The sequence below is a fragment of the Leucoraja erinacea genome, chromosome 18 (genome assembly GCF_028641065.1).
Source record: "Leucoraja erinacea ecotype New England chromosome 18, Leri_hhj_1, whole genome shotgun sequence".
NCBI classification, from domain to species: Eukaryota; Metazoa; Chordata; class Chondrichthyes; order Rajiformes; family Rajidae; genus Leucoraja; species Leucoraja erinaceus.
Genome location: NC_073394.1, coordinates 27,132,786 through 27,147,755, shown reverse-complemented (window position 1 = coordinate 27,147,755; position 14,970 = coordinate 27,132,786). Strand labels below are relative to the sequence as shown.

Sequence of the window (14,970 nt, the reverse complement as noted above, 5' to 3'; positions counted from 1 at the left end):
TTCTTAATGTCAAACAATATAATCCATGGCCCTTGGTACTGTTGTTTATTATGCCCAAATACTGCTGATGTCAACTTGTGAAACAGAATGAACAACTACCTATGAATTTTGGTCGACTTCACATATTCAGTACATTGTAAAGGTCATATTTGCCATCTCTACGACAGAAAAAAAAACTGGATAATGATTTTGCTCTGCGTGATATCAAAAACGAGATAGTGGCAGAATGCGCCTGGTTAATTTGTTAATTTTTAATTACCTACATCTTTTTAGAAGATGTATGATCGATTTGGAAACGTATAGATGAAATAGTTCATATTTCCTGCATTCATTTTGCCCTTAGTATATTAATTTGTTAAAGATAGGAGATACATAATGGGCAAGTTAAGGCTGCGTAGCAACAAGCCATCAATGCATTGAAATGTCACTGCAGCGTCTGAAGAAAGAAAGCTTTCCTCATGCTGTGCACATATTAACCACAGGCTGGTGTCTCAAGTGCGATTTCATGAAATGCATTAGGTACTTGCGCATTTAATATTTATGCGGTATAACTTTCAAGGCCAAAGCGTTCCACTTCTAATGCATGTTTACAAAACTGCAAATAATTTGCACTGCCTGCACACATTCATGCTTCTACCCGCTGGCGCCTGTCAAACATCAAATTTAGTTTCACTTTTCTCTGCATAGCCAAAGAAATTGGGACTCCTTACCTGTAGTTGCTCGTATTCTGTGGTGTTGTCTTTACCAAAAGGACTAGGTATAAAGAGACGCTTAGATGGATTCTTCCCATTGATTTCATTGCCATTAGCAGAAAAGTTAAAAGCAACAGAGGCATTGCTTTAATGCAAATGATGGAAGGATCTGAAAGGGGAGGATGAAGAAAAAAGATCATCCAGAGTGTTGTGGGGATCTGAAACTTGGGTTGGTAGACGCAGGAACCTTCATTGTATTTAAACAGTACTTGATGTATACTCGAACGGCCATGGGCCATAGATTGTTGACCTGGGTGCTAGGAGGTTGTTGGGTAGATTCTTCTTCTTTAACCAGCACACACAAAATGGGTTGAATAGCCTCATTCCGTGTCATGACCTCTGTGAATCTAGTCTGCATTTCGGCAGCTGGTTCTCAAGGGCATTTAGCGATGGAAAAGAAATACTGGCCTTATCAGCATTTCCCTCATCACTGAAAATTAATGATGGAGAGGGGAATAAAAATTATCTGCCCACTGAATGTTTTAGCATCTTTTCTCCTCAGTATTTGGGATTTTGGCAATTCTTCTCCCAAAAAGGTGCTGAAGCAGTAGGGTGCAAAAAATAATTAGACTTAAGGGCCTGTCCCACTTACGCGACTTTGGCTCGAAAATTACAGGACTTCGTGGTCGCTTGAGGCGTACGGCCACCGTATGGCCGCGCGGGGCCGGTCCCACTTAGAAGCGCGGAGTTGTGCGGGGCTGGTCCCGACATCGCGCGGGGCTCCGAAATTCTTACAGTGACCAAAATCTTCGCGCGCCAATGGCATATCGGCACGCAGGCGCATTGCGGTCGTGATGTTGTACGCAGCGTCTTGATGGCGTACGCAGCGTCTTGACAGCGTACGCCTGGTGCGTGGCGTTGCGCGATGACGTCACCGCCCGGCGTGTCGTTACGTGATGACATCACCGCCCGACGCCGTGCGAAGCCCAAATTCAGTCGGCCCGCCTCCTGCCCAGCTGATTGGTAAGCATGTCGCAAATGACGTCACGCGTGATCATAGCGCGTACTTAGCCCGTACTTAGCGCAAACTTCGCGTGAACTCCGCTTCCGTTTGGTCGCGCCAAATGCATGCAATCGCATGCAAGTGGGACAGGCCCTTTACCTTTGCACAAAAGAGACTGGAAGCTGAATGAGGAGAAAGTGTACAGAGGTTGGGTCAGATCACCATTGAGTATGCATTAAACATTTAATAGAGTAAAGATAAAGGATTTACTTTCTCTGAAGTGCAAAACAAGCAGTGAAAAACAAACTGTTAAATGCCAAGTCAAGCCACTTAATCATAAAGTTGGAGGAAATGCATTTCCATGAAGGTGAAAATCTGAAGCAAAGACAATCTGCTGAAAGAACTCAGCAGGTTAAACAACATCTTTGCAGACAAAGGAATGGTTAACGTTTCGGGACAAGGCTCTTTTCCTCCAGATTGCAGCACCTTGTGACTGAGAATCTGGAAAATCACTTCTGTTGAAATTTTAAACATTGAATTTTTTTTTAAATTGTGCTTTAAAGGCACTTGGATCATTTTCAAAAGGATCAGTGATCTGGTGTTATATCACCATTATTTAAAGGCTTGTTTCCCCATCAGTAGATGTTCTCCCAGTTAGCTTACAAACCAGCGGTATGAATATTGATTTCTCTAATTTCAAGTAACCCTTACATTCCCTCTTTCTCCGTCCCTCCCAACCTAGTCGTCCTTCTAATTTCACGGTCATCCTACTTAATTTTACTGTTTTTATCCACTCGTTATCACCAACAATGGACCATTGTGGGCTCCACCTTTCCTTGATCATTGTTGCTGGCTTTGATTTGTTCTATTCATACCTTTCATTCGTTAGTTCTTTGTACCTTTTCATACCACTGGATACCCTCTCTCCCCTGACTCCCAGTCTGAAGAAGGGTCTTGACTTGAAAGTTCACATAGTCATTTTCTCCAGAGATGCTGCCTCACTCGCTGAGTTTCTCCAGCTGTTTGCGCCTATTCTCCGTTGAGATAGATTGAAAAAGAAAGCTACAAAACTGCAGAGCCAGTCCCACACACATTCACCATTGTAAACAGAAGTTAAATATCCTAACAGTTTTCTCATCTTTCTCTATATTAAATTAATTGAGACATTTGAGGCACCGTCCTCTTCCGTCAAAATTCAATGGTTCAATCGTTTCTTTATTATCACACGTATCAAGGTGCAGTGAAATACTTTTATGCAGACAGGATTATCAAGGCGATCACCATACATAAGCACAATCCCCGGTTAGTATAGAAAGTACAGAATAGCCCACTGAGACCATATGCAAGAGTTGCCATTTTGAGGCCATTTTATTGACCCAGCTCCAGCTGGCCCCAAAAGCCCGTTGCAGCCGCCACCTCCATTCCAGGCATCCCACGAACCATCATTTTTCTCCTTGCACGGTCCTCTTCAGCCCTTGTTCCCCGGGAGCACTTCCAGCAGTTGACCTTGGGGACGTGGAAGGTTTGACACCCTGGTTCTTCTAACAGGGCTTCTGCCACCATTTCCCTCCATTCCTGCTCGCCATTTCACAGTCTTCAGGGATGAGCAGGGACCGCGCATGACGACTTTGCTCTCCAGGTGGGTTCCCGGTTCCGTGGTGGGCGAGCCAGCTCTGCTGTTGGGTCATGGCCGCAGCTTGCCACGGGACCTTCACACTGCTCGCTGGGAGACCTTGTATCTGTGATTCAGGAAAAACACTGGGATAATGCCTTATTCAGAAAACCATCCTCATAGTCCCGTCTTACAGTTTATCTGAAGGATTGCTTTCTTTTTGTTGCATCTCGGTCACGGTTGCGCAGCAGTAGACTTGCTGCCTTACAGCGAATGCAGCGCCGGAGACCCGGGTTCGATCCCGACTACGGGTGCTATCTACGGAGTTTGTATGTTCTCCCCGTGACCTGCGTGGGTTTTCTCCGAGATCTTCGGTTTCCTCCCACACTCCAAAGGCGTACTGATTTGTAGGTTAATTGGCTTGGTAAATGTAAAAATTGCCCCTAGTTGGGTGTAGGATGGTGTTAATGTGCGGGGATTGCTGGTCGGCGCGGACCCGGTGGGCTGAAGGGCCTGTTTCCGCGCTGTATCTCTAAACTAAACTAGACTAAACTAAATCTCCGCCTAAAGGTTTCGGGATAATATTTTGGCTTGAATATCATTCAACATTCAAACATATTGAATCTATCAGGAATAGATGGTGTGCTTGAGGCACAGAACCTGATTTGCATTTTTAATCAAATATTTTCAGAGTTGGCAAAGTCATTCAGTCTGATGGTAATCAGACAATCCAGTTACCATATTATTTTGTGTTTATGTAAATCATTTAATAATTTGATTTTGGGGTGTTAAAAGAATTTAAGATTCTATAATTGTATTATTGATCTGTGCCTGTGTCAATCGTGGCGTGTGTTAAAAATGGAACAAAGTATATTGAGATAAATTAGTTACATGTGAAGAGCTTTAGCAACTGACGTCAAAGAGCATTACATGAAGAAAGATGTGAAATCACATACGCTATACTATAAATAAAAGTCACGATCTACACCCTTGCCGTTCTTGGAAAGATGTGATGACCAGATAATAATCCTTGTGAATTCAGTAAAATGGCTATTCATTTGAACTGACAAGTTGGTAATTTTCTTTGAAATAGGAGTTGTCTAGCAAATGACTATATGACAGAATCATAACAATAAATGTCAGTGGTGTTATTTTGCTGAGGTTTACTGTTTGGAGACTAACTAGGAGGTTCAACCAGTATTCTTGAGTAGGTTGGCTAATTTAGCTGGCGTGCACTTGGCAAATCATCAGCACTCATACAGAACATTAGTCAGTATCTGCTTGTTTTTTCTCATTATCCATTAACTAATTCCAGATTGTGTGTATTTGTGTTTGTAAATGTAGGCATACTCTCAACTGTTAGTGCCCACTTCACAGAATAGCTTGACCTCACGTACAATAGGACCTATAGAAATCCCACTTTGTGTTGTTGGAACAATGTTTTCTTGCAAGAGATTGGATGCTACATCAATGATTATTTTCCAATGATATAAACAGCCACAAACAAATTATGGACCTTGGCAAACATTAACATTCGACGAATGCCCCCCTGCTGCTTGTTAAGCACACACTTTTCACTTAGAACCGCAACGATCTGTAAACCCTCTTCTGGAAATGTATCTAACAGTATATGTTATTTTATTGTCACATGTATCGAGGTACAGTGAAAAGCTTTTACACAAAATTAGTGAGTAAGAGGAGAATATCAGGCTGCTTAAGTCCTTCATGTTTCTTAGTTCCCCACACGGTGGATTTGATGATCTCATTATTCACAGCATCATTTTGTTAAGCATTTGTGCTGAAGAATAGATGGTTTGTAATAAAATCCCACAGCCCCACTGTCGTTCAGCGATGGGAATTAAAATTAAATGGTGTGGTTTTCTTTATCTTGGCTCCCTTTTGCAAAAGGGTTATTGAACGCACACAATCCCTAGAAGATCTGAGACACTCATGCATCAGTTTGATACTGTGAACTCACCCAAAGCTCCTCAAACATAATGATAGTGGAAGCAACATCCACTCCATGTGGGTCTCAGCAGGTAATAACATTGGGTGGTAATAAAGGGTCACCTTGCTTGTAAGAAAACTTAAATGATTCCTGTGCACTGTTCGAGTGGATCAGTGCATCAATAAAATATATGGGTGTAGTGTGGTACTACCCTCTTTTTACAACAATTTTATTTGAGGTATTAAAAGTAGTTGATGAAATGATTTGTTCCCACTGAGCCATTGTTGTAAATCCATTGAGACCAACCCTATTTTATTCAGGAATGCATAAGGACATCCCAGGAGCAAGACACCTTTATCTAGAGATGAGCAGGCAGTCTGGTGCATCTGCAATAAGCATTCTCCATAACAACAACAACCTGTAGTGGAGTGAGGTGATTCCACAGCTCTGTGCTCCTGCAACATGCATGAATAAAAGTGGACAAGTAAACATTTAATGGAGGGGTGAGACTCGGAGATGATGATGGGCTCCAGCGCGTGATTGCCACAGCAAATCTGCAGCTGTAGCCAGGGGCGGAAATCGCTATCAAAACATCGGGGGAACACAATTTATTGGTGGCCGCACATGCAAGGCTTCGGCCTTGGGCCCTGTGGACGGTAACATCGGGAGCTGACCATGGTTGGTGACCGAATCCGAACTCCAGCAACAGCAGCTTTGTCCGCCCCGAATTGTGGGGCTTCAATCAGCCCATTCGCGGGGCCTTTCATCACCCGGCACGGCTTAAAACCGGCCGCGGGATCTTCCATCGCCCGGTGGGGGTTTCAACATCGGGAGCCTCGACACAGCAATTTGACCGCGGGGCGATGGAAGATCCCGCGGCTGAGTTTAAACCGCCCCGGGCGATGAAAGGCCCCGCGAACGGGCTGATTCAAACTCCGCTTTATGATCTTTGATCCACCAGGGCGTCTCCCTCCTCCAATCACAGCGCTCTATCCTCAGTCCTACCCCCCTAGTTCCGCCTCTGTCCGACACGTCCCTCCTCCAATCATTGCGCTGAATCATCATGTCCCGCCTCCCCCATTGCCTGCTGACTGACATCACTCTTGTCCAATCGGCGCCCTCCCTCGATCATCAGTCCTACCCCCACTGTCTCACGGAAAGTGGAGCTTTTTAATAGATTTGTTTTTCCACCAAAGTTCAAACTCCGGATTACAAAGCATGGTCCCCACCACTCAAAATATGGACGTCCCCCTGACCCTCCCCCCCTTGCGGTACCCATCTGTGGTACCTATCTACACAAGTGTTACATTAACCTTATTGAGCATGTATTTGAAGCAAACATCGAACAACTGAGAAATTGATATTTCCCCGCTCTTGAATACAAAAATAGAATGACAATCAATGATAAACACAAAATGCTGGAGTAACTCAGCGGGACAGGCAGCATCTCTGGAGAGAAGGAATGGGTGACGTTTCGGGTCGAGACCGTTCTTCAGACTGATTAGGGATAAGGGAAGCAAGAGATTCCCTTATCCCTGACCAGATGTGGAGAGATAAAGTTCAATGAATGAAAGATATGCAAAGAAGTAATGATGTTAAAGGAAACAGGCTAATGTTAGTCCGAAATTTCCACCACCTCCAAAGGGTTCCCACCACTGGCCACATTTTCCCATCTCCACCCCTTTCTGCCTTCCGCAGAGACCGTTCCCTCCGTATCTCCCTGGTTAACTCACCCCTTCCCATCCAAACCATCCTCTCCCCAGGTAACTTCCCCTGCGACTGCAGAAGATGCAACACCTGTCCCTATGCCTTCTTCCTTGACTCTCAATGGACCCCGACAGTCCTTTCAGGTTGGCAGTTTCACTTGCACCTCCTCCAACCTCATTTACTGTATTCATTGTTCAAGATGTGGACTCTTATACATCGGTGAGACCAAACGCAGACTGGGCGATCGTTTCGCGGAACACCTTGGCTCAGCCTGCGTGAACCAACCTGATCTCCCGGTTACTGGACACTTTAATACTCCTTCCCATTCCTATATACAGACCCTTCTGTTCTCGGTCTCCTGCATTGTCACAGTGAGGCTAAATGTAAATTGGAGGAACAGCTGCTCATATTTTGCTTGGGCAGCTTACAGACCAGTGGTATGAATATTGATTTATCTCACTTCCGGTAGCCCCGGCATTCATTGTCTCTCTATTCCCCCCCCCCCCCCCCCCCCCCCCCCCCCCCCGCCCAATTTTGCACTTGCTTCTCATTTCCACCCTACAAATAGCTAACAATGACCTGTTGCTTTATCATGTTTAAGAAGGAACTGCAGATGCTGAAAAATCGAAGGTAGACAAAAATGCTGGAGCAACTTAGCGGGTGAAGCAGCATCAATGGAGCAAAGAAAATAGGCGTTTCGGGTCGATCCTTCAGTCTGAAGGAGGGTCTCGACCCGAAATGTTGCCTATTTTCTTCGCTCCATGGATGCTGCCTCACCCGCTGAGTTTCTCCAGCATTTCTGTCCACCTGTTGCTTTATCATCATTACTTTTTTGCATATCTTTCATTCATTGTTCTTTATCTCTCCACATCACCGTCTATATCTCTCGTTTCCCTTATGCCTAATCAGTCTGAAGAAGGGTCTCGACCGAAACGTCACCCATTCCTTCTCTCCAGAGATGCTGCCTGTCCCACTGAGTTACTCAGACTTTTTGTGTCTATCTTCAGTTTAAATTGCATCTGCAGTTCTGTCTTACACATGACAATCAATGACTTGATTCCATTTCTTTCAATAACTCTTTAGATGTATACAAAGGGGACAAGATTGTGATGGCCTCTATTGGTGAGATGTAACTGACACCATGTTCAACGTTGATTATGAAATTAACTGTTACCCTTTTTGCTTCCTTTCACAGGAAGAAGCTGACTTTGCTGAAGGAGATGCTGGCAGGCTGCGGTGCTGGGACCTGTCAGGTCATTGTGACCACCCCCATGGAAATGCTGAAGATCCAGTTGCAGGATGCAGGTCGTCTTGGTAGGTGGAACTGAGAAAGGAATATGTCCAGGAACCAAGAACAGACCCGGACGCCAGTGTTCCATTTGTAAACACTCGGAAGGTCAGGCAGCGCTCATGGAAAGATGGAAAGAGAAACAGAGTTCATATCCCGGGTTGAAGAATAGTCAGTGGCAGAAGAATGTGGAACAAATGATGGGTGAGGAACTTGGGTTGCAGGATAGACATAGGTACATGCAGAGAGGTACTATGAGGCGGCATAGAGCAGCTGTCTCAGAGTGCCAGAGACCCAGGTTCGATCATGACCTCGGGTGCTGTTTACGTGGAGTTTGCATGTTTTCCCTGTGGCCAAGTGGATTCCCTCCGGGTGCTCTGGTTCCCTCCCATGTCCTAAAAACTTGCAGGTTTGGAGTGGTGGATGAGAAAGTGGGATAACGTGGAAATGGTGTGAACAGGTGATCGATGGCCGTGTGGACTCTGTGGGCCACTGTGCCAACCTTGTTTCCCCATGCACACAGAAAGCATAGGAAAGAACTGCAGATGCTGTTTTACACCGAAGACAGACATAGAAAGCTGGAGTAACTCAGTGAGACATCACTCAGTTAACAGTGACGCCGCATCTCTGGAGAGAAGGAAAGTGTGAGGCTTCAGACTCTGAAGAAGGGTCTCAACCCAAAATGTCACCCATTCCTTCTCTCCAGAGATGCTGCCTGTCCTGCTGAGTTACTCCAATATTTTGTGTCTATCTTCACAGAGAGAGAGAGAGAGCAGCCGTTTTGATGAGATAAGTGTTAATTGTGCACCAGGGTGAGTCAACACCTTCAATGAATCATTCCTTTGTGCAGACGGATCTATGATATATCTGGCTTAATTGTCTTGCTGCGACTGACCTACTTCCTCTGTGATTATATGCAGCCGCCCAACAGAAGTTGATGGCTGCCCAAGCAGTTTCGAGTTCCCCCTCAGGGAGCCCTATTTCCACCACAAGCCAAGCTACCTCCGCTCTCAAGTCCCAGCAGACCGCCACACAGATCACCAAAGAGCTGCTGAGAAGCAAAGGAATTACTGGCCTCTACAAAGGCTTAGGGGCAACTTTGCTAAGGTACATGAAAAGTTGTACATTGTGTGATTTCTAATTTGATCAGAAGCCAAGTTGAAAGGTAAAGGCTATTCAGTGACGTACCGCCGAGCGAACGAAGAGGAACCCGGCGTGGGGGGGCCACCAAGAAAACAACGAAGGACCCGGTATAGTGGGGGGGGCGCCAAGAACCAAGAGGGACCATTGGGACTCCAATGAATACTTTGTGATTTGTCAGCTCCCTATACATGGGGACTCTTTGCTTACGTTGTGTATGGTATGCAAAACACAGAATTTCACTATGACATGTCGCATGTGATGATAAAGTTTCATTCATTCATTTATCTCTGCGTTGAAAAGCAATTTAATTGCACTTCCAGGGTTTGTGGTGGAGGCAGATACAACCGTAGTGTTTGAGGCCTTTAGATGGATATGCAGGGAATGGAGGGGAATGGATCAAGTGCAGAGGGGATTAGTTCAACTTGGCACCATGTTTGGCATGGACATTGTGGGCCAAAGATCTTGTCTCTGTGCTGTACTTTTTCTATGTTGTTTAAGCACGTGGTTACTTAACAAAAAAAGGGGGAACGAACGGAAAGGAACGATCGGAAGCTGGTGCCAACAGGATTTTAAGGAGGGTCTTAAAGTGGGAAAGTGGGAAAGGAGATGGAGGAGCTTAAAGGGCCTGTCCCACTTGGCCATTTTCCCGGCGTCATATCAGTGTGCCAAAAGATTTGAACATTTCAAAATCCAGCGGCGACAAAAAATTGGTTGCAACACTTGAAAAAACACCGCACGTCATACGCCATCATGCCGCGTCATGCGTTGTCACGCCGTATCACGCCACGGTGACATAATACGTCAGTCAATGATGCCAACAGTCGCCGAAAAAATTGCCAAGTGGGACAGGCCCTTAAGTGGTGGATTCCAGAGCCTGGGGCCTAGATTGCCGAAGACATGGGGCTAGTGGTGGACTGAAGGATGTGCAAGAGGTCAGAGAGGAGGAGAAGGTCTGGAAGTAGTTCCTAAGTAAGAGAGGAAAGAGGCCAAAATGAATTTCAAATACAAATGTGCCAATTTTAACATTTAAGAGACTGAGTACCAGTGAGGGTCAGTCAATCAACACAAAACCATTTCAAAACTCCAATGGAACAACATAGCCTGAAAATAGCCCACCAAACAGAAACAGCTTAAGGCTGTCGCCAAAGCATAGCCATAAAAGCTGTCACACTAAAGACCGTCTACAGTTCAAATAGTACATGGCCAATTAAATGTCTGCAGCATGAATAAACCCTTTCAGTGGAGTTGTGAAGAGCTGTCATGCACACCAGCTTTTATACTATTATCGTGTTTCGCTATTGGCAATAAAAAATCTAAATAAAAAAATAAAATAATAAAAGGAGCCTGAAAAGTGTAATGTTCAGGTTCAGAAACAGCCCCTTCCCTACAACCATCAGGCTATTAAACACTACAACCTCCAAATAGGCTCTGAAATTCATAGACAGCTGAAATTCTGCCTTTGCACTGTGGACTGCGGACTGCGCATGCGCAACAGCCTACTGTGCAAGTTTCTTGGCGGGTTTTCAAACATGAATTGTCATTATCTTAATAGTATCTTAAGAAACATAGAGAGAAGAATGGAGTTTGTGTACAAATAATGTCGTAAGTAAATTTCTTTGAGCTATATGTTTTTAAGTACCATATTTCCCGGCAATGAAGACGCTTTTGTATCCAAAAATAAGGCGCAAAAATCTATCTGCGCCTTGGAGGCCGAAGGTTTGGTTGTTAGTCTTGACCAACAATGCCATGCCTGTATACTTGGGTGCCTTTATAGCCTCTTTTTCACTGCCGACTGTGTACTCCGAAAGTTGTGTACTTTGTTTGGACCTGAATACATTTTCTAGTTTAAATTAATCAATGTCGAGTGTGTAAGAGGAGGGCATATTTTAGGAACATTTTTACATTACCTCCCATCTAATTCTAAAATAAAAACTGATTCCAAACTGTGAAGTGATTTATGACATTAATCAGCATGTGCTCCTAATGTTATGGAAAATATATTGGAAAGAAAAGTAATGTGATGGAAGGAACTGCAGATGCTGGTTTAAACCGAAGACAAAACAAAAAGGTTAAACAAAAAGCTGGAGTAACTCAGCGGGACAGGCAGCATCTCTGGAGATAAGGAATGGGTGACGTTTCGGGTCGAGACCCTTATTCAGACTTAGTAATGTGATGTAATGTGACCTGCCTAACTCTGTAAAAGCCTATTGTAGCCGTTCGTTGAGAGTGTTCAGGATTCTCATATGTTAATTTAGATTTATTTCCTGGAGGCATATTTACAACCCTAGACAATCATGTTTGAATAATTACCCCTATATATTATTCTAGCCCTTATTATCATTAACTATGCAACACACCTCCCATCTTTATAGTTGGGTTAATAATTTTGCTCTGATGGAAATTTAAACTCAGGACAACATGCTGCCTTAAATATGTAGGAAGGAACTGCAGATGCTTGTTTACACCGAAGATAGACACAAAAAGCTGGAGTAACTCAGCGGGTCAGGCAGCATCTCTGGAGAAAATGAATAGGTAGCGTTTTGGGTCAAGAGTAGTAGGGGTGGGGGAGGGGGGGGTGGGTGGGGGGGGGGGGATGTGTGGGAGGGGGGGATGTGTGGGAGGGGGTGGTGTGTGGGCACACTGGTTCCCGGCCCCGGCTCTGACTGCACTCATCAGCTCCAGGACCCGGCTCCAGACTCACTCATCGACTCCCATCCCCAGTGCCTGTTGCGCTCACAGCCCCCACCCGCGAACACAGCCAGCCCCCGCCCGTGAACACCGCCAGCCCCCGCCCATGAACACAGCCCACACTCTGCTCCTGAAAGAGCAGGTAATTGACTTGGCGGGTGCCGGAAGGGGCGTTACCTTCATGGTGACTGACAGGCGAGAAGACCAATCTGCTGATCTCACCATTTTTTAAACCTTCATAACTTTTGTAATATTCCACCGATCGGAACAAAGCTTTGTGCACTTAGAGCAGAGGAGAACGGTGAGTAAGGTGGCAGAAAATCCGAGCAATATAGGATACCGTTTTTGCGCAAGTTTAAAAACAACGCAAACCGGAAGAGGACAAGATGAGAGTTTTAGTAATAGTATAGAAGAAGATAGATAGATAGATAGTTAGATAGATAGATGATAGATAGATATCAATGGGAGAAAGTGCTACATTATATGGTATTCTCTGGATAACAAAATGTTTTTTGTTTGAAGGGATGTTCCTTTCTCCATCATCTACTTCCCAATGTTTGCTAACCTAAACAAGATGGGGCCGAGGAGTGCAGAAGGGAAAGCTCCAATTTATGTCTCCTTCATCAGTGGCTGTATAGCAGGCAGCGCGGCAGCTGTGGCAGTGAATCCCTGTGATGGTAAGGCACTGTTTTCATCTAATGCCAGTGAAATATTGTAGGGAAATTTATCAACTCTGCCTGCCTTGTCACCATTTTATAGCTCCTCACAGCATCACACATGGAGGTCATTTGGTCGATGTTGAATCCCAGAGGAGAAATCCCATTAGTTCTGTTGCCCATTCATTTGCAATTGGCCTGGCCATCTGTCCCTATCTCCCAGTGCAATATATAAACAGCAATAGAGCATTGCCAATGAGAGTTCGCTTCACCAAACAGAACAGTTTAGTTTAGAGATAGAACGTGGAAACAGGCCACACGGTCCACTGAGTCCGTGCCGACCAGGGATCCTCGTACACTAGCACTATCCTACAGACTAGGGACAATTTACAACCTTTTACTGGGGCCAATTAACCTCCAAAACTGCACAGCTTTAGAGTGTGGGAGGAAACCGGAGCAGGATTGAACCCGGATCCCTGGCACTGTGAGGGAGCAACTCTAGCACTGCGCCACCCTGCCACCCATTGTATCCCATCTTCTAGACTTTGACACTCTTTCCACTTGAAATCTTGATGTATCAAATCTTGAAAGCTCAAACATACAGCGCATCCAGAAAGTATTCAGACCCCTTCACTTTTTCCACATTTTGTTACGTTACAGCCTTATTTTGAAATGGATTAAATTCATTTATTTTATCATCAATCTACACACAATACCCCAGAATAAAAAAGCGAAAACAGGTGTTTAGAATATTTTGAAAAGTAATTAAAAATGAAATAACTGAAATATCATATTTACATAAGTATTCAGACCCTTTACTCAGTATTTTGTTGAGTCACCTTTGGCAGTGATTACAGCCTCATAAGACCTATAAGAGTTTTGCCCATTTTAATGTGGTCTCCTCTGGTGCTTCTGAAGTCTAGTACATAAAGGCCAAAATCTAATCGCTGAGTGAAACTCATGGATTTGATCACAACCTGGTGATCAGCATTAGGCCAGAGAAGCAGGTTATGCAATGAGTTTGAAGCACCTAAGGTTCTATTGGAGTTAGTTAATCCCAACAGAGCATTGATAGCCATGTTATGTCATACCTTGAGTAAAACACAAAGTACATAAAACAGCATGGAAACAGGCCCTTCAGTCCACTGAGGCTATGCTGACCAGCACCTTACATTAACACTATCCTGCACACTCGGGATAATTTATAACTTACAATTTTACTAAAGCCAATTAGCCTACAAACCTTTGGAGTGTGGGAGGAAACCGGAGTACCCAGAAGAAATCCGTGCAGTCACAGGGAGAACGCACAAACTCCGTACGCATAGCACCCGTGGTCAGGATCGAACCTGGGTCTCTGGTGCTTAAGGAAGCAGCTCTACTGTTGCACAGCTGTGCTGTTCCACAAGTGCTGGAGTATCTCAGCGGGTAGGCACCTGGAGGAACTAGATGGGCAATGTTTCAGGTCAGGATCCTTAAGAGAAGAGAGACTCATCCACGTTCCCTATCCAGATTACTGCGCTGTAATATCTATAAAAAGCCAGTATATAGGCATATAACAGGACTCTTACGAGATAATTGCCAACCATGAACTAAAATGGTAATTTGCTTGAAGTGCTGAAAGAAACCATACACTAACATGGGAAGTGGAACCAACGAATTCAGGAAATGTAATCCTTCTTCATGCTACTTACAGTTTGTCTTTTGTTCCAATTTAGTAATAAAGACAAGACTCCAGTCTCTTCAAAGGGGCTTGAATGAGGACACATACTCAGGAGTAATGGACTGCATCAGGTAATAAGTAACGACTTCAACATTCTGAATCAACAAACGTCTGCCTCTAATATAAGTAAGAAGGAACTGCAGATGCAGGTTTAAATCCAAGATAGACATAAAAAGCTGGAGTAACTCAGCGGGACGGGCAGCATCTCTGGAGAGAAGGAATGGGTGACGTTTCGGGTCTGAAGAAGGGTCTCGACCCAAAACGTCACCCATTCCTTCTCTCCAGAGATGACGCCTGTCCCGCTGAGTTACACCAGCTTTTAGTATCTATCTTCTGCCTTTAATATGAAGCAGCTACCACAACACATGATGGGGCATGAGGGAAAACTAATATTAAGGCACAGGAGAGATTATGAATGATGAAGATCTTAGTCAGGGCTGGGTTGGGCTTAAGGGGGAAACGAAGCATCGAGCTTGTTGATATGCAATGGGGATATTCCACAGATAGATCTAT

The 14,970-nt window shown here is 44.6% G+C and overlaps 1 protein-coding gene across 2 annotated transcripts in view; it reads left to right on the top strand.

Moving 5' to 3' along the window:
• The window catches only part of slc25a22a (solute carrier family 25 member 22a), a 113,423-nt gene that overhangs the window by 84,974 nt on the left and 13,479 nt on the right, over nt 1–14,970 (top strand). For both annotated transcript variants that reach the window (XM_055649682.1, XM_055649684.1), the window contains exons 6-9: nt 8,158–8,276; nt 9,171–9,357; nt 12,604–12,758; nt 14,453–14,528. In XM_055649682.1, coding sequence (XP_055505657.1) covers nt 8,158–8,276; nt 9,171–9,357; nt 12,604–12,758; nt 14,453–14,528 — 537 coding nt within the window. The remainder of the gene's footprint in view (nt 1–8,157; nt 8,277–9,170; nt 9,358–12,603; nt 12,759–14,452; nt 14,529–14,970) is intronic.